The sequence below is a fragment of the Zea mays genome, chromosome 4, assembly GCF_902167145.1.
Source record: "Zea mays cultivar B73 chromosome 4, Zm-B73-REFERENCE-NAM-5.0, whole genome shotgun sequence".
NCBI classification, from domain to species: Eukaryota; Viridiplantae; Streptophyta; class Magnoliopsida; order Poales; family Poaceae; genus Zea; species Zea mays.
In genome coordinates this window covers 161,131,010-161,157,637 of record NC_050099.1, presented here as the reverse complement: position 1 = coordinate 161,157,637, position 26,628 = coordinate 161,131,010, and the positions used below count along the sequence as shown (strand labels likewise).

The 26,628-nt window shown below is 46.6% G+C and overlaps 3 protein-coding genes across 13 annotated transcripts; 2 read left to right on the top strand and 1 right to left on the bottom strand.

Moving 5' to 3' along the window:
* The first annotated feature begins 8,090 nt into the window (after window positions 1-8,090).
* LOC100274468 (uncharacterized) lies at window positions 8,091-13,007 on the top strand. Of its 11 annotated transcripts, none has more exons than XM_008678662.3 (9): window positions 8,091-8,631; window positions 9,594-9,651; window positions 9,976-10,099; window positions 10,234-10,356; window positions 10,429-10,551; window positions 10,930-11,039; window positions 11,385-11,444; window positions 12,156-12,249; window positions 12,321-13,007. In XM_008678662.3, the coding sequence occupies exons 1-8, from the start codon at window positions 8,468-8,470 to the stop codon at window positions 12,246-12,248; spliced, it is 855 nt and encodes a 284-aa protein (XP_008676884.1). In that variant the 5' UTR covers window positions 8,091-8,467; the 3' UTR covers window position 12,249; window positions 12,321-13,007. The 11 variants fall into 11 exon arrangements, 7 of the variants coding, with proteins under 7 accessions (XP_008676884.1, XP_008676883.1, XP_008676882.1 ...); XR_004857547.1 differs by having other exon boundaries at window positions 8,096-8,631; window positions 10,432-10,551; window positions 12,179-12,249; XR_004857546.1 differs by having other exon boundaries at window positions 8,096-8,631; window positions 12,179-12,244.
* A 325-nt stretch (window positions 13,008-13,332) lies between these two features.
* On the top strand, window positions 13,333-15,395 carry LOC100284320 (2-C-methyl-D-erythritol 2,4-cyclodiphosphate synthase). Its single transcript, NM_001157215.2, has 3 exons — window positions 13,333-13,821; window positions 13,917-14,047; window positions 15,004-15,395. The coding sequence occupies exons 1-3, from the start codon at window positions 13,506-13,508 to the stop codon at window positions 15,235-15,237; spliced, it is 681 nt and encodes a 226-aa protein (NP_001150687.1). The 5' UTR covers window positions 13,333-13,505; the 3' UTR covers window positions 15,238-15,395.
* Window positions 15,396-16,323: 928 nt separating this feature from the next.
* Window positions 16,324-22,215, bottom strand: LOC100192503 (uncharacterized). The gene is made up of 14 exons (NM_001137723.1): window positions 21,999-22,215; window positions 20,967-21,114; window positions 20,739-20,823; window positions 20,567-20,662; window positions 19,756-19,821; window positions 19,478-19,576; window positions 19,176-19,289; window positions 18,741-18,851; window positions 18,584-18,646; window positions 18,387-18,479; window positions 17,756-17,869; window positions 17,089-17,160; window positions 16,936-17,001; window positions 16,324-16,641 (listed from the first exon to the last, which is right to left on the bottom strand). The coding sequence occupies exons 1-14, from the start codon at window positions 22,027-22,029 to the stop codon at window positions 16,522-16,524; spliced, it is 1,278 nt and encodes a 425-aa protein (NP_001131195.1). The 5' UTR covers window positions 22,030-22,215; the 3' UTR covers window positions 16,324-16,521.
* Window positions 22,216-26,628: the final 4,413 nt, after the last annotated feature.

Genomic DNA, 26,628 nt, shown 5'->3' with positions numbered 1-26,628 from the left:
GCGGAGAAAGTCGACGAGCACTGCTTCCTATTTGGGGTCGAGCTCGAAGCCAATCCGGACTTGCTTGCAGGCGTTGTTGCTAGGGTCGAGAGGGACGGACTTAACCGCCTCTGCTGGCTCGAAGTTGCCGGCGTGGCGCTTCGCATCAGGCACCTCCTTGGAGAGGCACTCCAGGTCGGCGATGAGGGCCTCGGACTCGACGAGGGCCTCAGCGTACTCCACGCACTCCACGTCGCATTCGTACGCGTGTCGGTACGTGGATTCGACGGTGATGACCCCGTTGGGGCCCGACATCTTGAGCTTGAGGTAGGTGTAGTTGGGGACGGCCATGAACTTGGCGTAGCACGGTCTCCCCAGCACCGCGTGGTAGGTTCATTGGAACCAAACCACCTCAAACGTAAGGGTTTCCTTTCAGAAGTTGGAGGGAGTTCCGAAGTAGATGGGCAGATCGAGTTGTCCAAGGGGCAGTACACGCTTCCCGGGGATGATCCCGTGAAAGGGCGCCGCACCGGCTCAGATCGTGGACAGATCGATCTCCAAGAGCCCGAGGGTCTCGGCGTAGATGATGTTGAGGCTGCTGCCTCCGTCCACGAGGACCTTGGTGAGCCTGGTGTTGCCGATGACGGGATCGACGACGAGCGGGTACTTTCCTGGGCTCGGCACGCAGTCAGGGTGGTCGCCTTGGTCGAAGGTGATGGGCTTGTCGGACCAGTCTAGGTAGACTGGCGCTGCCACCTTTACCGAGCAGACCTCCCAGCGCTCCTGCTTGCGGTGCCGAGCCGAGGTGTTCGCCACTCGCCCACCGTAGATCATGAAACAGCCGTGTACCTCGGGGAACTCCTCTGCCTTGTCACCCTCCTTCTTGTCGTTGTCTTGGCCTTTGCCACCTTCCGCCGGGGGCCCGGTCTTATGGAAGTAGCACCGAAGCATGATGCATTCCTCAAGGGTGTGCTTGATGGGACCCTGGTGATAGGGGCACGACTCCTTGAGCATCTTGTCGAACAGGTTGGCCCCTCCGGGAGGCTTCCGAGGGTTCCTGTGCTCGACAGCAGCGATGAGATCCGCATCAGCGGCGTCGCGCTTCACTTGCGCCTTCTTCTTGGCCTTCTTCTTCGTGCCGCGCTGGGCGGACGCCTCAGGGACGTCTTCCTGCTGGCGTCCCTGAGGCTGCTTGTCCTTCCGGAAGATGGCCTCGACCGCCTCCTGACCAGATGCGAACTTGGTGGCGATGTCCATCAACTCGCTCGCCTTGGTGGGAGTCTTGCGATCTAGTTTGCTCACCAGGTCGCGACAAGTGGTGCCGGCGAGGAACGCCCCGATGACATCCGAGTTGGTGATGTTGGGCAGCTCGGTGCGCTGCTTCAAAAACCGTCGGATGTAATCTCGCAGGGTATCCCCGGCTGCTGGCGGCAGCTTCGAAGATCCCAGGAGTTCCCAGGGCGCACGTACGTGCCCTGGAAGTTTCCAGTGAAGGCTTTGACCAGGTCATCCCAGTTGGAGATCTGCGCAGGAGGCAGATGCTCCAGCCAGGCCCAGACGGCGTCGGAGAGGAACAGGGGGAGGTTGCGGATGATGAGGTTGTCATCGTCCATTCCACCCAGCTGGCAGGCCAGCCGATAGTCCGCAAGCCACAATTCCGGCCTTGTTTCCCCCGAGTACTTAGTGATGGTAGTCGGGGCTCGGAACCGGGTCGGGAACGGCGCCCGTCGTATGGCCCCGCTGAAGGCTTGCGGACCTGGTGGTTCGGGCGAGGGGCTCCGATCCTCCTCACTGTCGTAGCGTCCCCCACGCCTGGGGTGGTAGCCTCGGTGCACCTTCTCATCGAGGCGGGCTCGACGATCACGGCGGTGGTGCTCGTTGCCGAGACGACCCGGGGCTACAGGCGTTGCGTCCCGCGTGCGCCCGGTGTGGACCGAGGCTTCCCGCATAAATCGGGAAGTCACTGCGCGATGCTCCGGGGGGCACCCTTGCCTTCGAGAGGCAGAGCTCTCGGCCTGTCGGACCACGGCGTCCTCCAGGAGATTCTTGAGTTCTCCCTGGATACGCCGCCCCTTGGTGGTGGATGGCTCCGGCATCGCTCGGAGCAGTATTGCCGCCGCAGCCAGATTCTGGCCGACCCCACTGGAGGCTGGGGGCAGCCTTGCCCTGGCATCGTCAGCGATTCAGCGCTGGATGTCCCGGGCCAGATGACGCGTTTCTCCGGCGAGTTCTCGGCCTACCCACTCCTGCTCGATGTTTTGCCGGAGCTGCACAAGTTGCCCTGCTTCCTCGTCGAGCTTGGCCTGCATCTCGCGGATTTGCTCGAGCTGTGTGTCCTGACCCCCCGTAGGGACTGGGACCACAGCTAGCTCCCGCAGGATGTCAACGCGAGGCCCAGGCCCAGGGGGATCATCGTCCTCCGGCATACCAAGGTGGTTGCCTTCGTCGTGACCCCCTAGATCGACGTGGAAACATTCGCGACTTGGGCCACAACCCTCGTCGTCAAGGTTGTGGCCATCATCGGAGCAATCGGAGAGGCAGTAGTCACATGCGGTCATGAAGTCTCGCATGGCACTGGGATTACCAAGCCTGGAGAAATCCCAACCAGAGTCGGGCTCATCTTCTTCCTCAGAACCCAAGGCCCGTAGGTCGAGACGGCCGTTAGTCGGTCCCAGGTTGACCACATATGGTACCCAGGAAGGTTCGGATATGCCTTTATGAAAGCGTTCACCGAAGCGGGGTCGCTTGGTGGATCGAAGCTGAATCTAAAAGGCACAGGGTGGAAAACAGACAGTACCTCTCGATCGATGGACGGTGACGAGGTCGCGTCGGGGATGGACTGCACCGTTATCTCAGGTACGAGGCTAACGCCCAGCAAGCCCTCCGCAAGAGTGCTGGCGTCATCTGTCCGCTTGGGGTTGGCACGTTGCGGGGAAATGACACCCGTCGTTGTCTCAGGCGCGAGGACAACGCCCGACATGTCCCCCGCTGGGGTGCCGGCGTCGTCGACTCGCTCGACAGCCAACGAGGTGCCGCCTCCTGCCTGGCCACGGTTGCCCCGCCTCCTCCTCCTGCGGCGAGGAAGGCGGCGGGACAAACCCGGATGCTGCTCTTCCGCCACGGGGGGAAAACGTCGTCGAGTTCGCCGCCGCCGGGCGAGCTGACGGCCGTCGTTGTCGCTGTCGCGCTGCGGGGGAAGGAGTACCATGTCGTAGCTGCCATCGAGGGACATGAACTCGAGACTCCCGATACGGAGCAGCGTCCTGGGCTGAAGAGGTTGCTGGAGACTACCCATCTGGAACTCAACGGGAAGTTGTTCGTCAACATGCAGCAGGCCCCTATCTGGCGCGCCAACTGTCGGCGTTTCGACCCCCGGGGGGTCCCTGGACCGACGAGTAAAATTGTCGCTACGTGTCCCAGCCCAGATGGGTTGGCACGAGATGGAACACAAGGGGGAAAACGCGGCTCGTGTTATCCTGCGCCAGGGGGATGCGCTTGCAGTAGGGGTTACAAGCGTTCGCGAGGGAGAGAGAGAGTGAGCCTGTTCGTCAGCCCGTCCTCCCGCGCGATCCTCTCGCATGAGGGCCCTGGACCTTCCTTTTATAGATGCAAGGAGAGGGTCCAGGTGTACAATGGGGGTGTAGCTATGCGCTAACGTGTCCGGCAGAGAGGTGCCTGAGCCCTGTGTACATGCCAACGTGGCTGTCGGAGAGGTGCTAGAGCCCTGTGTACGCGGTATCGTGGCCGTCGGAGGAGCGCTTGAGCCCTGTAGAAGCACAGCTGTCGGGGCTGCTGGGACCTTGTGACGTCTCCTTGCTTCCGTAGGGGGCCGAGAACCACCGTCGTCATGGACCCACGCGGGGAGCCATCATTACTTGTTACCGGGGCGAGCCTGGATGGGACGTCGGTCTTGTTCCCCCGTAGCCTGAGCTAGCTAGGGGTAGGGTAATGATGTATCCCCCGTGGCGTGGTCGGTCCGAGCCCAAGGTCGGGCGAGGCGGAGACTCCTCCTGAGGCCGAGGCCGGGGTCGGGCGAGGACGCGATTCCTCCCGAGGTCGAGGTTGAGGCCGAGCCCTGGGGTCGGGCGAGGCGGAGACCACCCTCCGAGGCCGAGGCTGAGGCCGAGCCTTGGGGTCGGGCGAGGCGGAGTCCTCCTTCTAAGGCCGAGGTTGAGGCCGAGCCTTGGGGTCGGGCGAGGCGGAGTCCTCCTTCCGAGGCCGAGGTTGAGGCCGAGCCCTAGGGTCGGGCGAGGCGGAGCTTCCAGTTGCGCCTGAGGCTGGACTTGGCTGTTGCCAGCCTCACTCTGGCGGGTGGCACAGCAGTCGGAGTGGGGCGAGCGGCGCTGTTTTTTTGTCAGGTCGGTCAGTGGAAGGGCGAAGTGACTGCGGTCACTTCGACCTTGCCGACTGAGGCACGTGTGTCAAGATAAGGCGTCAGTCGATCCTCGCATTGAATGCGCCTGCGATACGGTCGGTTGGTGAGGCGAGTTGGCCAAGGTTGCTTCACAACGAAGCCTGCCCGAGCTGGGCTTCGGGCGAGTCGAGGGTGCGCCCGTTGCTTGAGGAGGCCCTCGGGCGAGGCGTGAATTCGTCTGGGACTACTGTTCCCGCCCGAGGCTGGGCTCGGGCGAGGCGAGATCGTGTCCCTTGAGTAGACGAAGCCTTGATCTAAATCGTGCCCATCAGTCTCTACAGCTTGCACTGATGGTGGTTACCAGCCATGTTTAGGAGTGTTGGGGGTACCCCTAATTACGGTACCCGACAATTTTTACATAACACATATATATAGTTTATGTATTAGGAGCCCTGGGCTTCCAATAATTAGAGAAAATCCTGATATGATGGTACATCTTGGTCCAGTTGTACCTCAGTCCATTCGTGGGTAAAATTAAGAGGTAACAAACAACACATGGTAAAGAAATGTGTGGGTAAAATGGGCCATCAGATAAAAGTTCACATGGTTTTTCGTCGGAATGGACTAAGGTACGACTGGACCAGGATGTACCATTAGATCAGGGTTTTCTCTAATTATTGGAAGCGCAGGGCACCTAATACATAAACTATATATATGTTACATAAAATTATAGGAAGGATTTTCTAGATATATGTTATTATGAAATTTGAGTAGATGTGATAATAATTTGTGATATCATGTGTTGTCGTCGTTCGATTAAAAAATTTTGGTCCTTACCATTATCTATGTTCGTATATAAATTGTACATTAGTATTGTCCCTTTTACTCTTTTTGCTCGCTGCTCTTCTCCCTCCCTGTTCTCCCTCCATCGTGTCGTCGCTGCCGCTGGACTCTATGCTGGCGCTCAAGGCCGAGGCCGCAGCGGTGGTGTGGGTGGGGGTCGGGACGACGACGAAGGGGAGGGCGTAGAGTGTGTTCCACGTCGACCTTGCCATGCTGGAGGCTAGGCCGGTGCGCGAGGTGTTGGCGCCGCGGGGAGGCGGGCCTCCAGCAATGGGGTCGTCATCGATGTCAACCTGTAACACCCCGTCCAATCCTTAGACCGACGGTACTTACTCCTGGCAGCTCTCTAGGATCATATATTGTCCCCAAGACCAACACGAGTCTTTTGTGCATACTTTGTCCTCACTCGTGCGCACCCGAGAAAACTTCCCTGTCGGTCACACATCCTAAATTGCTCCAAGCCAAGCACGCTTAACTTGGAGGTTCTTTCGAGATAGGCTTCCGGAAAAAAGATGCACCTTATTGGTATGGATACTCTATTAATTATATTAAACATTAGGCCAGGAAATCATCATCACAGGGGCAGGATATCACAATCCACCACCTTAGAAGACCGACATCCTCGTCGGTCAACCCTAATCCAGGTACCTCCCCTCTTAGCCACGTCTGTGTGTCTAGTGTCGTCATATGCCATGCCATGTGACCACTCCGGGCCCCACATGTGCCATGCGCCATATACCCGAACCCCCTAACCCACACACACCTGTGAAACCGCGAGGGTCAGCTCTGATACCACTTGTAACACCCCGTCCAATCCCTTGTCCGGCGGTACTTACTCCTGGCAACTCTCTAGGATCATATATTGTCCCCACAAACCAACACAGGTCTTTTATGCACACTTTGTCCTCACTCATGCGCACCCAAGAAAACTTCCTGGTCGGTCACCCATTCCAAATTGCTCCAAGCCAAGCACGCTTAACTTGGAGGTTCTTTCGAGATAGGCTTCCGAAAAAGATGCACTTTATTGGTATGGATACTTTATTAATTCTATTAAATCTTGGGCCAGAAAATCACTATCCCATGGGCCAGGATATCACACAACCCAATAGATGAGTCATATGTGGACGGAAGGTAGAAGGAAGTCAATAAGGACATTTTCATCTTCTTAGACGAGTCTAGTACACGCAAATGTAGATAATGGCGCGAACCAATTTTTAATCAAATAATGTTAACCATCGGATATCACGAGTTACAATGACAACTATAAAATAATTAATTTTTATAATGACATATATCTTAAAAATCCAAAGAATTAAGACAGTGCGGTAGAACGAAGAAACAGAGAGTGAAGGATCAGCCGATACATAATTCGTCGTGTAAGTGACGGGATGCTTGAATCAACCCAGAGAGTAACTGCATAAAATGATTTCGTGGAGCATCGCAAAAAAATTGCATAATTCCAATTCGTAATTCTTCGACTATATTAGTTAAAAGTATTAAATATAATATATTTACAAAACTAATGACATAGATAGGAATTAAACGACAATATATATGTATTAGAGCATCTTCAACATTTTTTCTAAAAAGCTGCTCTTATAAAACAGATGTAGAAAGTTGCTAAATATTAATAGGGAGTAAAAAATTGGTGTTCTCCAATAGTTCTATATTTTTAGGTGTCCAATATTTCAAATTATACTAGCTGAAAGTTTCTCTCTATGAAAGGTATGTTTTGGTGATTAGATGCTCAACACATATTGTTTTGTTTGATATAAGCTAAGTGTCAAAGAGATGCAAATAGAAAAGCAGGGTATGATTACAGCTTTAGTAAATTATTTTTGGTACTAACATTATTCTACTAAGTGTTAGGAACCTTTTTAAATCGAGAGAAATCAGATTGAAAAAGTTTGGCTAAGTAAGCCAAACTTGCACGAGCCTGCAGTGCACTGGACTGTCCAGTGCTCGTGCCTAGGCTAGCGCCCTGGCGAACAGAATAACGTTAGTAAAATAAATAAATAAATATATAATCAGCAATAAATGTATACGTAAAAAATATAAAAAGTACCCTATTCACTACTCAGTCACAACTTATTTACGATATAGAGCATATCACATGCAATATTTACTATTAAAATGGGTGTATCATATGTAGAGATGATAATGGATCACGATTCAAATATTTCTTCACAATTTTTTATAACCTTAAAATAATTTAGTTAAAAATAAATAAAAATAGAGTTTGATCCTAATCTGATCCGATACTTAAATTTTATAGTGTAAAATTTAGAGCTCATTGTCGTCCTAATCATATGTAATTAAAATTGTTGATTCATCCTTAAACAATCACACATTCAATTTGGATTGTCAGTGCGCAAAATGGAAATGACAAGCATTTTTCAGTTTGATACTTCTTTTCTATATATTTTACAGAGAGATTATATTAATTTAAGCAAACTCTTATCACTAGCGTTAAATAAATTTATTTTTTTTGTCATAAAACTTGATTTTGTTTGATATATACCATATGTATGCTATAAAAAAGTTGCTATGTAATATATTACGGTATTATACATACCAAATAGTTAGACTTCTTATATTGTACCAACAATTTTGTTACCCTTAGCAATCTTGAATACCCATATTTTAAATCCTGAGCTTGTCACTTTCTATTGACTTACTTATGAATTATCATAATATAAATATCTAGATTATATAATCTACATAATAATAATAATATATGTTGTTTGTTATCTCTTAATTTATTTAAGCTAAATTATATAATCTAGATGTTAAACAAACATGTCTAAGTCGTGATACAACAGAGTCAAATCTTGTCCATTTTGTCCGGTACAACAGTGGCGACTGTGAACGCACACCAGCCACATACTAAAAATTTATACTGTAGCTGGCGAGCGAGGCTAGAGCGCGACAGCGTGAGAGGGACGGCGGGCAAGTGGGCGGCAGTGGCAGCCACCTGCGCAGCCACAAGCACCCGCTTGCGGACGCGCGCACCACGCGAAACGAAGCGAAGAAAACGCCGGCGCCCCCGCAGCCAGACGCTGGAAGCGCCGGAACGAACGAACGCGCGGCGCCACCACCCACATCACTGCCCTGCCGTCGTAGCCCAGCCCCACCCACCCAGCGCCGCCCGCCCACGCCACCACGCGGACCGCAGCCGCGCCGCAGCTGCTCACACACACAGGGCAACAGACGCCTCCTCCATCCCCACGCGAGCGGACGACACGACGCGGCCATCGCCGCACGTTGAGATCCCCTCCGCTCCTCCTCTCGATGGTCTCCGCCAGCGCGCCGCCGCCGCCGCCGCAGGCCCAGTCCGACGCGGCCGGGTCGGGGGAGGAAGCCAGCAAGAAGGTGCGGAAGCCGTACACCATCACCAAGTCGCGGGAGAGCTGGACGGAGCAGGAGCACGACAAGTTCCTCGAGGCCCTGCAGCTGTAAGCAGGAGCAACCCCTGACATGGGTTCCATTTATTTTGATTGATGCGGTTCACAGGCCTAAAGCGTCGGGCTTTGTGGTGTTTTCTGTCTTTTTGATGCGTTAATTATGTCGTTGTGGATTTTTACTTTTTAATGTCTTGAGAATTTTTCTAAAGGTATGAAGCAGTCGTAATAAATAATCGGTGCAGCTGTTTCTTCACTTATTTGGGATTTTGCTATCATTTGTTGTAACTCGATTTCTTCTCGTTTATGGTTTCAATCTAGAACTTTACAATTAATCGAGGGTTTCCTAGTCCTTTTTAGGTCCAACATAGGGAAACAAATTATGTGTTGAGGCAGTTCAGCTACTGTGATTCACAAGCTGAATATGGAGTACAGGTAAAATAGGATGAATTCAATTTGCAGAATTTGGAATTTGAAATGATGAAGAAATTGTGCTCTTTGCTTTACTGGTGCTACCATTAGGCTTTTTTTGTTGGGATTCAACTAGGACTTGATTAGTTTAACACCCCGTTTGGATCATTGGAATTGAATTCCATTCTAATAATAGTAATTTAGTCATATATCAATTATGCTAATTCGGTTTTATGCAAATATATCTATATAATATTTATGTGCTAAATTTTTACTATAGAGGATTCTCTGCTTAGTAGTATTTTGATTGTAAGCATTAACTTGGTCCTGATTGTACATCTGAATCCATTGATGTCTTTGACCATCATGATTTGTTGTGCATGATGCCATTCTCTTGGTCCCAAACTCCTATAGCCCCATGTGTCCACACTAGCACTATCTCTGCACAACTTTCTTTTTCGGTGTGTACGATGCCAGCCTTTTGCATATGGTTGTGACATTCGCTGTTCTTGAATCCATACACTGTCCCAAAAAATTGTCACTGAAATATAAGACCACATCTTGCATGTAATATTCATGTGTAAACTATTTTCTTTTCTTTTCAGCTTTGACCGTGACTGGAAGAAGATAGAGGCTTTTGTTGGCTCCAAGACCGTCATCCAGGTATTCCTATTGTAAATGGAAATATAGGTTTTTAACTTTATAAGAACCCTGGCAATCAAACTATTTAGTAAATGCACCAACAAATCAAGTGAAATAATGCATAAAATATTCGATTTGTTACTTGTGAATGCTGATTAACAAAGAACTGAAGGATTTTCCATGGTTATGTTCCTTTTCTCTGCATTACAAGATTAGAAATAACAGTCAATTTGGATATCCTCATCTCCTGGCCCTACATTTTTCATCGTTGCATAAGCTCTTATCTGTTCATTATCAATTGATTCTATCTTCGAACAATTTCCTTACTTCGGTTTGGTGTTGTAGATTAGGAGTCACGCACAAAAGTACTTTTTGAAGGTTCAGAAAAATGGAACCAGTGAACATGTCCCACCTCCACGACCAAAGCGAAAAGCTGCCCATCCATATCCTCAGAAAGCTTCCAAGAATGGTGAGACTTCATATCCTCAGAAGGCATAAAAATAACAATCATATCTATCCATGTCATGCGCTGTGGGGCACCTAATTCACCAGCACCGTTTGTATATCAAATAGTTGCTCTAATGTCCTCTCCCTGACTTACAGAACCAAACTATGGTCTCAAGACAGATTCATCTTCCATACATAGGAACTCTGGCATGAATGTGTCTGTTTCTTCATGGCCTCATAGGTCTATCCCGCAAGCTGTTGCTTCATCGATGGTGAAAGGTTTGTATTCGTGCTTCTTCTGTCAAAGGTTTTGTTGGAATATTCCTCTGATAATTCTTATATTTCACCCAGAAGATTTAGGTGCTGGAACACTAGGTCCAAACAATTTTTGCTCAAGCAGTACTGAAGGCCCTCCAAGAACTTGGCAACCTGGTGAAACAAATGGTCCAATAAATCAAATTCCGTCACTCCGCCGTCAGTACCTCATGATATTTCTGATAATAATCTTATAGTGCAAATAATCTCAGATTCTGTCCACCTCTACTGTTTCTAAGAATTATTTTTTAACCATCCTCGTGGTGCATCTTTTCTTGTGAAATTGCAAGCTTCAATCTTAAAACTGCTGGTCCCTTCTTTAGAATGAACCGAACCTACAATAATCTCTTTTTTATGCTTAACATACAGAGAAATGGTGTAACACCAAAAAGTGCAATGCATTTCTTTGTGCTGTTTTATTTTCAAATATTTTACTATTTCCAATATTGGATATTTGTCTTGAATGAATTGCTAGCTTATCTTATTAATATTGACATTGTTGACATTTCAATTCTGTCTTTCCAATGTTTGATACAGTTATGCCGGATTTTGCGGGAGTGTACAGCTTCTTAGGTAGTGTTTTCGATCCAAGCACAAGTGATCATCTGCAGAAACTGAAGGAGATGAATCCAATTGATGTTGAGACGGTATGTCAGTCATGGATATGCCTGATTTCCTTTTCATAATCATAAACATGTCCTAAGTAGTCTGCAGTAACATTTGCACTATTTGTCCTCCAAAATAATGGCTTTTTTGTCAAATTCATAATTACAACAACACCACATAAATTTTTCTGCTAGTCTTTATTATGTACGATGCCTGGTAGTAGTTAAGCTCTCCTCATTCAAGCATTGTGGCAAACTAAATAGTCATCATTTTTTGTTCTCTGTTGAAACCAATAGGTGGCACGCTGAAATCATCATTTCCTCAAAATTATGGTTTGGGTCTCTGCCTGTGTTTACTTATTGACATGTGTGTCTGTTTACCATTAGGCGCTGTTGTTGATGAGGAATCTCTCCATCAATTTGACCAGTCCTGATTTTGAAGATCAAGTAAGCAGTTCAAACATGTCTTCAGATTATGCCTCTACTAAATCGTTTGCCACTAATTGACGGTTGTGTATTTCGACCCACCAGTAATGTTTTCTATAGGTGTCTGGTCCATGCTTCTGTGTTTTGCTGTTTGCACGATTTCTCTATGGTGTTTGTCCTCTAATAGAGGTTTCCTTTACCTTCCTCAAAATATTACTATCCATAACTATGTTATCCCATTTTTGCTGTGTGTATACAGTGGAGATAGCCACTTTGTAAAATCCCATTCGGTCAGCATGTAAAGAAGGCACACATGATTTGTGTAGTTTTGCCTTCTTGAACCATTCATGATCTTAGTTGGTCCCTGTAAGCAGGGCGTACCAATTGGTGATTGCCAGTACTCGGTAGAGCAGGCCTGAAGTTTGAACCACTATCTTATAGCATAGACTTTTATCTCCTGACACCCATACTGCATTAAGTGAGAAAACACAAGATTAATCAGTGCTACATATATCAGGTTAGCGCGGATTAATCTTCAGAAAGTTAGTCTTCAGTAAAAAAAAAACTAGTATATACTAAGCACGCCAGGTTAGCCAAGCGTCTCAGCACTGGGAAACCATTTGTGTATTAAACTAGGCATGCAGTATAGTTCGATGATCTAATCAGGATGCAGTTTCTCTTATTCCCAATCATAAAAAGGAGCTGAGTTGTACTCTATGCATTTTGATGCAGAGGAAATTGTTGTCTTTATATAGCGCTTCTGATGGACCTGAGCTAGGGAGCTCCAGGAGTTCGGCTCTAGCAACGAGTGCACCTTTCATGTAAGGTGCGCCCTCTTCGTTGTCCCGCCACCTCTTTTGTTTCCGCAATTTACTGACAAGTTTCTAACTATTCCAGGATTAAGGGTGGATAGTGTGGCCAGGTCTGTCCGCATATAATTTCAGTTGGACAGACCTCAGGATGGTGCCCTGGCGTAGCACCGATGAGTGACGAAGGAGGCGCCTGCACCTTTTCGCTTCTCGCTAGCTTCATGACTGCTGATTGTGTAAGGGTGCGGCCATGAAAGGTGAGATTGGTCTGCGGTCATGAAAGGTGAGATTGGTCTGCGGCCTGATGTGTATATAAAATTTTTGCCACGAAGGAGGCGCCTGCACCTATCCCAAAAGCTCGGCCATCTAGGGCATTGGATGCTGCTTCAGTTCAGATAATCAAGGCTGTCCTTGGAAATGGGACGAGAGGAAAGATCCCTTCCCCATTCGTTGAGTTCAGTTCTCTGATTGGTTTCTTGCTGCCCTCTTGATACGGGGACCTGTGCGCCATGTGGCCGTCTCGCTGTTTATGTGGGCAAGTTTCACTTGAGGAGTTGAGAGGGCTTGAGGCGATCGTGGTTTTGTAGAGCAACGAGTGCACCTTCCGAATATTCCTTGTTCCTGTGTGAATCGTCTATATTGCATCAGGCGTCGTTGCCATTGTGTAAAAGGGAAATAAAATCACAATGTAAAGGATACACTACCATTTGAATTGTATTCAGTATCGAAGCAACCTGGCGACGAGTTCATTGCAAGGGTGGATATGTTATTTGAAGTGGCCTTTCCAAATGCTTTCGGTTTATTAGTTCAAAATATGATTTAGTTTTTTTTTTTTGCAATGCTACCCATATAAATTTGAAGTGAGAAACAGCAAAGTCTGGGTTACCAATTTCCAATTAAACTTTTTTGAGAGAATTAGAGGCAGTTTCCAGGAACCCTACCAGACGGGGTCTAATCTTTTTTAAGAGAATAAGGTATGTACAACGACCATGACAAAATTCAACTGGATTCTGGAAATGGTGCTTCACAGTAATCCAAATTTGCTCAAGTACTTAAGAATTGCTCCTCCAAGTGCAGCCATCGCATCTCCAGTTGCAGATGCTCACTTCGGCTTGGCGCAAATAATTCCGGCACACAAAAAAAAAACGCAAGGATTTCTCGGTTCCTCTTCCTCCTCGCGCAGTCGCGCTCCCCACTTCACCGAGCATCCCGAAAAAAAGCTCGGCCACTGCGCCATCTCGCCCACCAAGCACCAGCCACCAGCAGCGGCGCCATGGCCACCGCGCCCTACGCCTCCTCCCTCTTCCTGGCTTCCTCCCCCATCTCAACTGCGCCACGAGCCAGCGCCGGGTCCTTCCCTCCCTCCGCGCAGCCGTTCTCCATGCGCCTCCGGCCTAGGCCGTCACCAGCCGTCGCGGCCGCCGTCCAGGCGGAGCACCAGCCCGCGGTGGCCGCGACGCCGAAGCCGCCCGCGCTACCGTTCCGCGTGGGCCACGGCTTCGACCTCCACCGCCTGGAGCCCAACCTCCCGCTCATCATCGGCGGCATCGACATCCCCCACGACCGCGGCTGCGAGGCTCACTCTGACGGTACGCGCTCCTGCGAGGCTCACTCTGACGGTTCCTGCGTGACTCTGTTTCTGACCTCGCATTTGGGAATGCTTGTTTCGGCCCCCCCTGTGCAGGAGACGTGCTGCTGCACTGCGTGGTGGACGCGATTCTCGGCGCGCTGGGGCTGCCGGACATCGGGCAGATTTTCCCGGATTCCGACCCCCGTTGGAAGGGCGCCGATTCTTCGGTGTTCATGAGGGAAGCTGTGAGTTTCTCTTCTTTCCAGTGCGTTATCTCTAGTTCATTTGATGCGATCAATTCCATCCTGTTTCCCTAACCATGTTAGTATCTGCAGTGTTTTGTGTAAGTAACGTGGTTTCAAGACCTATTTGAATGATTTATCACAACAAAATGTAGAGTTTCGTAGAGAAATTTTGGGGTTCTCAGAAAACGGTTGGGTAATCTCTACAGATTAATGATTGATATGTACCATGTCAGGATGTTGATATCATAAGTAAATTGGACGGTTTCTCTATTGCTGGATCAATTATCAGAGCATATTATAGATTGATTACCTAACATTTGGTGAACCATTCGTAATTCCAAGTCATTCTTTTAAATGAATAACTATACATCTTATAGTATACCATGTTGTTTACTTGTTTTTTCGTGCTCATATTTGTTAGTATAGACTCATAGCTTTATATCAAAATGTAATATGTAGGTGCCTTGTGGTATGTGGAGTGGAGAACATCCTTGAGAACGCGTTAGTACTGTTTCAATGGTCTATTCTATTGCTCCTGGACCATTAGATGCTCAGTCGTCATTATGTCACAAGATGTCTTGGCAGTTCTCACACGAGTTGCTGACTGAAAAATGTGTTCTTGACCTTTGGACTCTTCAAGGGCAGAAAGTATTCCACGTTTTAGATTTTGTACAAGGCATGGTCCACGTGCATAGAATGCTGACTGCACATTTACTATTGGTACTTCTGGAGGAGCTGGACAGAAATCTTCCCCATGCCTCTCTTTCTGCATAAATCCGTTGACTAGTGAAATTGGTCTTATGTCGCTTATTTATGCAGGGTGTTATATCTAATCTGAGCACGGGTGTTCTCTTTTTCTCGTCTTATTGAAAACACTTGCTTCCATTTTACCATTGAAGTCTTTGTAGTCCCATTATACAACACTTTAAGCTCCTTCAATTGCCATGTCATTTCAGGTGAAATTGATGCATGAAGCAGGCTACGAGCTGGGCAACCTTGATGCTACGCTGATCTTGCAAAAACCAAAAATTAGCCCGTTCAAGGAGACAATCAGATTGAATCTGTGCAACCTACTTGGGGCAGATCCATCTGTGGTCAATCTCAAGGCCAAAACGCACGAGAAAGTTGACAGTCTAGGGGAAAACAGGAGCATAGCTGCTCATACCGTAGTTCTCCTGATGCGGAAGTAGAAAAAAAAACAAATAGTACCTAATTGTATCGTGCTACAAGAAAAAGGTCGTTAAGTTATACTTGCCCTTGTTAAATGCTCTAGCCAGTATGGAAATCTAAAATCTTCATGTGGTAGAAACAATAAAGCTGATTGCAATGAGAAATTTTCTGCATTTTACTTGGATCCCCCCCCCCCCCCCCCCCCCCCCCCTCCTCCCCTTTTTCTACAATGTATCACGAAGTTGAGTTGTCTTCAATTGGCATTTAGGAATGAGTTTCATATTCATAAACAAAGGTCTGGCCATCTTAGTGTGAACATCCGATGAACTTCATTTTGCACCAATAAAAATGTTCTCCTTACCATCAGTGCAATTACAAAGGACCATTACCACTCAGTGATAGCAGGGTCCAAATATAGGCCGAAAATCGATCTGCTATTGCACACAGCATAGCTTCAACTTTGAACATGAAAGGAAGCATCAGATAGAAGACTGAAGCAAACGCTAGTGCAAGATGCTGCAACTTTCTCAAGTTCCATTTGTATTCTGTTTATTTACTTGTTGTTAACTATATTCAGCATTCAAAACAACGGATCAACTCTGACCTGACCAAAAACACATCAGCAGCTAGATCTAAACATCTCGTGCATCAACTAAACTGCACTAAGACCGCCTCGAGCAATTTCATACCTATGAACGAGGTACGAGTTTTTTTATATATAATTTTATCTCGCAGGTACATGTAAGCACTACCCAGCCATCCCTACTCCATCTCCAGAACTCCACCCAGTCTCTTTTCTCAATCCAACTCCGCTCGTTCCAGTAATCCAGTCCGGGAAGGGCTGTGACGGTGCCGCGGGTAGGGGGGTGGGAGGGGAGGCGACGAGGGAGTGAAGAGTGAGAGCATCGCAGCCTGACGGGCACATGGAGCAGAGGCCTGACGGGCACATGGAGCAGAGGCCAGAGGAGGCTGGAGCAGCAACAACCCGCATGCCTGGATTAGGCGCCTGCTGCGTACAGGCTCCACATGAAATGATGAGTGCTGCTCAGAGGCGTCTCTCTGCTGCTCGAAACGTGACGTGACACGTGAACAATTGCACAACTCAGAAAGATGCAACAGTTCTGTTTTTTTTAATAGCTAATTCGCTTATATGTCTCAATGACCGAAAGGCTGTTACACCTGACCGAAAGATGCACTCTAAAGCTTTGACAACACTCCTATGTCAAAACCCTCACCATCCAAGCACTGAATCGGTGTGCATGTGGCAGGGAAAAATCCATATGTAAACCTCATACAAGGATCGACTAATCTTCTTTTTTGCTGTCTGAATCTTCAAGAGCTTGCAGCCTCTCGACGAGTGGTGGGTGGGAGTAGTGATATGCCGAATACCAAGGATCGGTGTTCATCGCAGACAAGTTCTCCTCCTGAAATTTTTTGTACATGCTTTAGAGTGCTGAATGCAAATCTTGTGGCTATATAAGTATATAACGGTATGTGGGATAAACAACAATCTTGTTAGGAAGGCACAAGAAAACGAGCACAAGTACAAAAAGGGATGCCAGTGGAAAATGGAGTTGCTCGGTTACAGAAAGAGTGAAAGCTTGGTATATATACCATCACGCCTTGCAGTTCAGAAATTCTTTAGAAAAATTAACAGTAATGCCACTGTTAACTGTAAGAAAAACAGATTAAATTAAAAATGGCATTTAAATGGTTACCTGTAGTTTAACAAGGGCTGCTCGGAGCTGAGGGGCATATCCAAGGTTCTTGGCAAAGGCATCAGCCTAGAAATTGAATCAATTGAAGTGAGTGCAAACGAAATCTTTAAAACTGTCAATAGCAGGAAACTTGGAGCCAGATAGAAGAATGACCTGAAATTCAAATGCTCTGCTGACAAGGTTCAGGCAAAAGCTCAGAAGGTGTTGGATGGGTATTATGGTGTGCTGCAATCGAAGTGACACATGCATCAATCGAGCAATAATGACTATAATGCCAAAAACTCATAGAACAGCACATCTAAATTTTCAAGGCATGTTGAACCAAAAAGTATAAGCACCTATAATTAGAATTCATCTCAAACAGATTTCTCTTAGGCCCCGTTTGTTTCCTTTCATTTTGAGGAATTGGAATCTTACTATTGGAATATGCTATTTTTTTTAGAATGTGACATTCCACTACTTTCCAAAGTTACCATATAAGTCTATCTCAAATTCATGGGGTGAGAGATGAAAATTGATTCTATAAATTTACATGTTATTTTTCCGATGTACAACTTATAGCACTCTTCTACTTACTTCGTTATAACATGAATGTAGTATATAACTCTCTCTCTCATATGATTTAAGATAATATACAAATATATTACATATATAAATATATGAACTTAATTAGTTTTGTCTAAATTATAATTATTAAAATGAAATTCAATTCCAACGAAACAAACAGGGCCTTAGAAATAACTTGGTAGTCAGTACCAGAAATCATGAGAAAGAACAAAACAGAATGATGATGCCCGTTACAGACTATTTTCAAACATACCTGGAAAATGATCAATCCAATTATTACTGGCTGGTCCTTGAAGCCAAAACTTCCAAATAGATCTTTGGAGCTCCTTACTAGAGTATATCCTCCAAATTGAAGAAACATAAGCAGCTGCACAGAAAAAAAACAATAATGAAATGAAAACGGAAAAATTCAACAGCAAGAAAAGGCCAAGTAACAGTCTCCTTTTTCTTCCATCAATTATAAGGAGGGAGTAATCTAGCAGGCACCATCACAACAAGTCCGCTGTAAATGGCATCTTGTGGGAGCATCATTAGAACTATTGCTTTTCATTGGACAACCATAGGTGATACTTATTTAATAAATAGTAGAACTATATAACTCAGTGACAGCTTGTATCTGTGGTTACACTATTATTATCACTACCCCCAACCTTAGTTCCAGCCTTACTTTCCAGCATACCCTGCGCTGGATGATATATGATCCTAAACAAGTCCTTTCAAGGAAAGCAATGTCACATGTTTTCTTTTGGAAGCAAATTCGCATCTTAAAGAAAATATCACTGGATAACTACACCCCTTTACCCAACAAGTACTCAAATGCGACTAGATAAATAAATGGCATGCAAAGGTCATAGTTAGTCTTAGTTATTCGAACGAGAGAATACCTGGACAGCTACAAAGGAATAGACAGTATGATTGAGTTTCCAGTGTCCAAGTTCATGTGCTATAACAGAAACTATCTCATCCTCATTGCTACACTGAAATCAACAAAATGAAACAGGTCAATTCTGTGCATGCATGCCAATATTTTATGAAACAAAATAACTTAAAAGTTGTTAGAAAAAATATTGTTTCAAGATACCTGCTGAATCAATGTGTCATAGAGTACTATGCGCTTGTTCTTGAAAAAACCATACATGTAGGCCTGAAAGAGAATCAACGGTTCAAATAGCAGCATTAAATTGTTGTTTATTAGGCAGTAATGAAACTATACTCAGAACATAGAGTAATTAACATACATTACTGTGGCTTGATCTGGTAGACCCATCTACCACGAAAAGCTTTTTCAAAGGAAACTTGAGGGAAGCTGCCAGCTTCTCTATTTTTTCCCTGAGGACTCCTTCAGGAAGCTGTTGACATCAGTGCAATCACAGAATTCAATCTTAACTCATGCTAATTTAGTGCAAAAACAAGAAATAGCAGATGAAGCATGTTGGGACCAGGGGCAGATCTGCACCCCAGGCTGGGGGACTACAGGCTGGGGCATGACCCAAAACAGTCAAGAGTGACTCTTCAGTCTCCAGCCCAAAACAGTTCAGAGTCTAGACATCAGCCCCACCCGACACTGATCTACTGTAGGATTTCTAGCCTCCTACTATGTAGCCCCCTCCTGCATCATTTCTAGATCCACCACTAGTTGGAGCTATCACTACTCACTAGAACAAGATACTCACAGGAGTGAACTTGTTGAACAGAGGAGCTATCACAATGGGGTATATTGTCATCATCAGTAGAGCTAATACAAACATAAAACCCCAGAGATATATAGCCAGGTAAGGTCCTCCAATCTGAAAGAATACAGAAAAAATTGAAAGAATCAGTTGATGCACTTAGGTGACGCTACCATAAGTTACATGTGATTTTGAATTTGTGGACCTTGGAAACCGAACTAACAAAACAGGTCAAAGGAAAATAATTTGTTGTGAACATAATTGTTAATTAAGTAACTTTCAAACAATAGAATAAGAGGACTTACCTGTACTATGTAGATGATAGCAGCCACGATTGGTGGCCCCAATATCATGGATAGTAAAATTCCTTTGATCATATCCCTAATGAAGAGCCATATAGTTTGCTACAAGGCATGAAGCAATAGAAATCTCAGTATAAAAGTATCAGGAAAATGAAGATAAGAAATTCATAAGCCCAGTTACTTCAGTAGTTATAAAACACTGCAAGTTGCCAAATTTCAATGTATATTCCTACCCCTAGCTAGCAACAAATACAAGGAAAAACAAAAAAATATGAACACACCTTGTTAAAACCATGTCGAGCCTCTATAACAAAAGTTGAATAGAGAGAGAACGGCAAGTCTGTAATCTGCATTTCATGAAGTATGCATTACTGCTCCACATCAAATAGTAGATATGAGTATATGACAATCATTTGTGCTCTAGATGACAAGTTGTTTCTCCAGCACAGTTCTAGTAGGGCTGATTGTGGACACAGAAATGGGCACAGATCCAGATTCAAAATGAAGGCCATGGTTAGTCACTGAAGCAAACAAGAAAAAAGGGCTGATTACAACCCAAAAGAACTCAATATTCATCCATGCAAATTTGAAATAAATTAAATGCACCTTGCAACTGCTTTTTAAACAAAATCTAAGCATGTAATGAAATGTTAAATAGACATGGCGTAGTAATAATACGGTAGAACATAAATCACATTTCATTTTTGCTATAAACAGAAATTCCAAAGATCATGAAAATAAATTGGCCAAACAGAGAGCGACTAGTGGTAGAGCCACAAACATTTTTGGACCCAAAGCATAGCAGGGCATAGTGTGCATCAAGGTGCTTATAGATATCACAAGCCCCAATGCTCAACTCCACTCTCTGGTCCTCACTCATAAGTCACAACAACTACTACATCATACTCAAAGATGATGCAGCACTAATGTTATAGCACAATAGAGCAATCGGTTCAACAAAACGAAGTAAATGTTGTGTATATTCCAGTTTAAGTGTCAAAAGCTACAGAAGCCAGTCAGTTATATTATAGATGGGCTAAGGATAAAAGAATTTAACATATATTATGGTGTAATGAGGAGAATTATTAGTACCTGCGACCAAACCATGGAACCAGCTAAGAAAGCAAGGGTGTGTATTATCTCATTCTCAGCACTCAGCCCAACACTGGTAACTAACTCTCCAGATTTCTGCAGAATGATATGATCTAGTCACAACCAAAACACTTGCATAAAGAGATTGACAGAAGAAAGGGATTTGTTTTACCTTCCAAAACCAGGGAAGAACTCTATAGTATAGTATTGTAGTATCCATTAAAATAGTCACAGCCTCATGAACAAAATGGAAATAGCTGTAAGATGAAGCAAAAAAAAAAAGCTTCAATATCAATCATCTAGATAGGCAAGACAACTAATGGATTTGGCGTCACGTATCAGAAATGATTTTAAAATGAAGGTTGCAACAAGGAACATGAGTGTTGTATCTTGCACAAACCTTTTGTCGAGGCTATAAGCTCTAGAGCGTTCAAACTTTTCGTCACTAATTACTCCCAGCAGGGGTTTTGGCAAAGTTGGCAGCTTGAGGGCTCTATGCTGACGGATGTCAAGATATGTCTCAAATATGTACATGAAAATCATAAAGCCTGCAACACATATACATGTTAAAAGCATCAGTCATACCAAGTAAACAACAACAACATACCAAGTAAATAACGGTGAAATTAGACATATCATGTAATCAAGGAATAATAAGATCTAAATTGTTGACTTCATAGTTCATTGCAATGTAATACTTGCTGACAGACCCTAAACTAACACAGCCCCGTATGAAAGGTAAAAGAAGTTGATAATAATTATATTGCTAGGAACCATTTTACTATTTAGACATCAGCAAACCTGCAGGATCTTTGCATATTGGCATAGAAGAACAGAGCTTTGCATCACAAGCATAAGTTCTCAGAGTGAACTGACTAAGTTAGCATCTCACAGGTGTCCCTTCACTCGCTCCACTAATTAAAAATCATGGGGGCTCTTCAGTTCAGATCGTGTACTCTAGCAACACTGAATCACTCGATAACATCGTGATACATTGAATCACTCAATATTATAATCCTGTGTGCATCAATTCTTTTAGAGTTGCAGTGCGAACAACCCAGTCCTTTATGCACTGCAACTGGACAAGTTCAGCGTTTTACAGATCATAGTTCACGTCACACACCGCCACTGGCTAGGTGCACCATCAGTCTCCCAAGCTTATCGCAGTCGTCAGGCCCACAGCACATTACGCTCGCTAGATTTCAACAGGGCAACCAAAGCACAAGCCGTCGTCCGCGGCGCCCGATCGGTTTTGCGGCATGGTCAAATCCAACTGCGCCTGCGCTAAATCCTCCACCCGGCTCCTCCCAAACCCTAGGGTTTAAACGCGATCCTGAATCTTCTCCCAAACCAAGACAACCAGCTAGCGATTGCTACTACACAAAAGAGCGGCAGGGGGGGGGGGGGGGGGGGGGGGGGGGGGGGGACTCACAAAGCACGGCCTCCAGGTAGGGCAACGCCATTGGAGCCGAGGGAGGCCACGTCGGCGGTGGCGCTTCGGAAACCGAGGGGCGGAGCTGAGGGCTGAGGCGAGGGATCGGGGGAGGGAATGGTATGAAGCGGGGGAGCTTTGACGGCTTGACGCGGCGCAGGCTCGGGTGCTTTGCTCGATTCCGGAGCTCGGAGCTGCGGAAGGAACAACGAAGTTGTGAATTGGCGTCCGAAGGTGCTGGGCACGGCTGGGCTGAAGGCCGAGGCAGGCTTGAGGCCAGAGGCTTGGTAGTGAAGCCAAACTGACATGCCGCGGCCTCCACTGCACGGACGGAGCATCCGCAGCACGATTCCTGTCCTGAACTCCTGATTCGGTGATTCACGAATCCTGATGGCGCTGGGCCGTGGCCCAGATCGATGAATTCGGGTTGGGCCTGCGTGACCATTTGTGCCGTGGCTACGAAGCAGCCCACAGTGAAACGGTGGCATAAATGGGCCATGTTGGGCGCAGACACCACAAAATTACCACCTTGCTCCAAAAGTAGCTGAACTGAAGAGCATAACGACGTGATGCGTTCATCAGTGTATGGGACTTCTTCTTCTTCGATACCGTACTGCATGGGTTGGGTGTTGTCGGGCATCTGGATAAAGCCTGCAAAGTGTTTGATGAAATGTCTAGAGAAGGATAAACCCCATCGATTGCAACTTGTAACACGTTAATTCAGGCAACCTGTAAGAAGGGCAATGTGGAGGAAGCGGTGGCGGTGTTTGATGATATGATCAGAAAGGGTTACATTCGAAATGTGGTTACCTACACCCCATGCTAGGATACGATGAAGAGGGAAGGTTGTGAGCCTAATGTTCGGACATACAATGTTCTTTAAGGTATTCATTTGAGGAAGGATAGATCGAGAATGCCTTGGATTTGTTCGAGACAATGAGCAAAGGAGAGGAATGCTTGCCTAATCAAGATATAATACTGTAGTAAGTGTAATGTGTGTGCATAAGAGGGCAGATGACATGACGGTGGCCGCAAGATGGTGGTGGATATGGTGGATAGAGGCTACTTTCCAAGAGGTTTTTGGAAAATCAAGACCTTTCAAGAGAGCTCTTGAGAACGCAGGAAAACTATACACGCTTGCGGCAAGAAATAAGATTGTGATTGCCATTGAGTTTTTTTTTCCGAATGATATATATACATTCGGCATTCTCTCCATCTTTCGCCCTGGGTACAGTCTACAGAAGATCAAAATCAAGATGCAGCAGCCAGCAGGAGAACCTAGCCAATTAGCACTCCTGTTCTCCTGCTGTCCAGTGACTACTGATCTATCTGATTTGGAGCTGAAGCATCAGTGTGAGTGTATATTCTGAAACTTGTGTAGCATGATATAGTTTAACCGGCTGTTTGAAGCTACTTTGGAGGCTCTTTCGATAGCTTTGCAATTGTTCAAAATGCTGTGTGCCGATCGTTTAGTGTAATATCTTCTGCTGATGTGATCTAGACTTACTACTAGTACTCTAGAATGGTATGATGCTACTAGCTTGTAAGCCAAGCGAAAGAGCTTTTCATACTCCATGCGGGTTACACTACTTCTTCCATGTCTAACCCCCGAACTAATTAAATGCTACATAAGATATCAAGCACATGGTAAATTTTCTCAGTCATCTTGTACTGCAAGGAATGATATCTATCGTTTAATACTTGCAGAAAATAGGTATTCCCTCCGGGTTTTTTTTTACTTGACATTTTTTAGTTCAAAAATAAACTATCCAACGTCTAATATTTAAGAATGGAGGTAGTGTCAAATATGTTTATTTTAGGCAGTGGGTGTGTTGATTTTCTTTTAATAAAAATAACTTTTGTTTACTGGATATGTGTGAAGCATGCAGCAGTGCGTTCGGTGGGTGAAGGGGCTACTGTAGTTTGTATGGTTTCGATTTTTACACTTGTTTTTGTGCAGATTTATGGTGATGGATATATAGGCATGTGGCAGATGGATTGCCAAGCATTCGGATGATAGATAGATAGGGTGGGCCGGTTTGCCGGCTAACATCAATATACTCATGGTATCTGCACTTCTTTTGATGTTTCCCCCATAGTTCAAGTCCATATATAACCTTTTTTATTGAAATAATTAAAGATAACTTATTCACCGCTGTGTTTTCAATGGGCGTGTTCCTTCGTTGACTGAACTTTTTTGAGAGCAAGATCTTGAGCTACTCGAATGTATTTGAGCGAAAAGAAGTCGATGCTTTGGCGTCAGGCGAGGTAGTGATGTAGTGCCGTTCTGTGCCGACCACTGAGCAGTACGTTGCTACAGTTACGTCGACAGTAATCTTCTCGTGATGCCGGCATTATTGCTTACAGGGCTGCAGACTACAGCGTTACTGGCTTGCAGGTCAGGTCAAGGCACCTTGGTCCAATTGAAACAGTAGCTCTGGTTATTACCCATTCTCATCTCTATATTTAATCCACATTCTATGAAAAGTGTAGTCTATAAGCGTAAACCAGATAGTACCGTAGTAGGAAGAAGACGTATACAATCAATTGATCGCGTCATGAATGTATCATGGGCAAAACACAGGACTGTGGCATCACGCATCTTGAGCCTTCTGATCGAGCGTCGATGTCAGTTTGCACCTCTACCACAGCTGTACGTACCTTGCAGCATGACGAGCCGTGGCGACTGGCAGCCCTGGACCCTGGCTTAATAGTCGGGTGTCAGATGGTCAGGTCAAATGGGCGCTGGAGCAGTGAGCTCTGGGAGCAGGGGTGTCTGACGGTCAGGTCAAATGGGCGCTGGAGCAGTGGGCTCTGGCTCTGGGAGTCTGGGCAGCGCGATTGGAAAGATCAAAAGTGGTCGCAAGTAGGCCTGGAAATTAGCTAGATCGGCTGGTTAGAGGTCACTCGTTAGTTGGCTCAGCTTGTCACGTTAAGATAACAAACGAGCTGGCTTATTTAGCTCGTGAGTTTGATCAGAAAAAATATGTGTATAATAATAAAATTCTAGTTAATTTTAAACTAATTTAACAGTAAAAATAGTAATTATATTCATAGTTTCACATACCACATTAATATAACATCAAATTAACATAATTTATCACTTATCAATTCACTATTCACACACATGTTCAGCAGTTTAACTTGTACTTATATTCGCATAGACCAATTTAACACATAAACACAGTTCATCAATTATTAGTTTAAGTGATATGCCATAAAACACCACACATACATATAACATTTTTATCGATTGTTACCTAAATGATATATATATTGTCGGGTACCATAATTAGGGGTACCCCCAACGCTCTTAATCACGGCTGGTAAACACCCTCTGACCAACTGACGGACGCGGTTCAAGTCAAGGCTTCGTCTACCCAAGGGACGCGACCTCGCCCGAACCCAGCCTCGGGCTGGAGCAGTAGTCCCAGACGAGTTCACGCCTCGCCCGAGGGCCTCCTTAGGCAGCGGGCACCTCCTCGGCTCTCCCGAAGCCCGGCTCGGGCAGGCTTCGTTGTGAAGCAACCTTGGCCGGACCGCCTCACCAACCGACCGCTTCGCAGGCGCATTCAATGCAGGGGATGCCTGACGCCGTATCCTGACACACGCGCCTCAGTCGGCCAGGCCGAAGTGACCGCAGTCACTTCGCTCCTCTCTTTTACTGTCCGATATGACGGGAAAACAGCGCCGCCCGCCTCGCTCCGACTGCCGTGCCAACCACCCAGGCGAAGACTGACAACAAGTCACGATCAACCACCGAGTTCAGCCTCAGACGCAACAGGAAGCTCCGCCTCGCCCGACCTCAGGCTCCGGCCTCGGGAGGAGGTCTCCGCCTCGCCCGACCCCCGGACTCGGCCTCGACCTCGGTCTCGGGAGGAATCGCGTCCTCGCCCGACCTTGGCCTCGGCCTCAAGAGAAGTCTCCGCCTCGCCCGACCTTGGGCTCGGACCGACCGCGCCAACAGGGGATACATCATTACCCTATCCCTAGCCAGCTCAGGCTACAAGGAACAAGACCGGCGTCCCATCTGGCTTACCCCGGCGACGGGTAATGATGGTGCCCCGCGTGCAACCATGACGCCGGTGGCTCTCAGCCCCTTACGGCAGCAAGGAGACGTCAGCAGGATCCCTGCCGCACTGCCAGCTGTGCTCCTACAGGGCTCAGGCGCTTCTCCGACGGCCACGCTATCACGTGTACAGGGCTCAGGCTCTCTCCCGACAGCCACGTTGGCATGTACACAGGGCTTAGGCATTTCTCTGCCGGACACGTTAGCGCATAGCTACACCCCCCATTGTACGACTGGACCCTCTCCTTGCGTCTATAAAAGGGAGGTCCAGGGCCATCCTAGAGGGGGGTTCGCGCGGGGGAAGGAGCGAACGAACAGGCTCCCTCTCTCTCTTTCTCTCCCTCTCGTGACGTGCTTGTAACCCCTACTACGAGCGGCACCTCTGGTGCAGGATGATACAAGGCTTGTCCCGCCTCTTGTGTTCCATCCCGCGCCAACCCATCTGGGCAGGGGCACGCAGCGACAATCTCACTCGTCGGTCTAGGGATCCCCAGGGTTCGAAACGCCGACAGTTAGCGTGCCAGGTAGGGGCCTGCTGCGTGTTAACGAACACCTTCCCGT

What these genes read in the sequence shown, in the direction of transcription:
- LOC100274468 (XM_008678660.3), top strand. Translation starts at nt 8,468, where the DNA reads ATGGTCTCCGCCAGCGCGCCGCCGCCGCCGCCGCAGGCCCAGTCCGAC. An exon ending in TCAGAAAGCTTCCAAGAATG is followed by an intron (nt 10,100 to 10,233) that starts GTGAGACTTCAT and finishes CCTGACTTACAG; the next exon opens with AACCAAACTATGGTCTCAAG. An exon ending in ATCCAATTGATGTTGAGACG is followed by an intron (nt 11,040 to 11,384) that starts GTATGTCAGTCA and finishes GTTTACCATTAG; the next exon opens with GCGCTGTTGTTGATGAGGAA.
- LOC100192503 (NM_001137723.1), bottom strand. Translation starts at nt 22,029, where the DNA reads ATGGCGTTGCCCTACCTGGAGGCCGTGCTTT. An exon ending in CTACCTGGAGGCCGTGCTTT is followed by an intron (nt 21,115 to 21,998) that starts GTGAGTCCCCCC and finishes TATGTGTTGCAG; the next exon opens with GCTTTATGATTTTCATGTAC. An exon ending in CCAGATCAAGCCACAGTAAT is followed by an intron (nt 18,647 to 18,740) that starts GTATGTTAATTA and finishes ATTCTCTTTCAG; the next exon opens with GCCTACATGTATGGTTTTTT.
- LOC100284320 (NM_001157215.2), top strand. Translation starts at nt 13,506, where the DNA reads ATGGCCACCGCGCCCTACGCCTCCTCCCTCTTCCTGGCTTCCTCCCCC. An exon ending in CTGCGAGGCTCACTCTGACG is followed by an intron (nt 13,822 to 13,916) that starts GTACGCGCTCCT and finishes CCCCCTGTGCAG; the next exon opens with GAGACGTGCTGCTGCACTGC. An exon ending in CGGTGTTCATGAGGGAAGCT is followed by an intron (nt 14,048 to 15,003) that starts GTGAGTTTCTCT and finishes ATGTCATTTCAG; the next exon opens with GTGAAATTGATGCATGAAGC.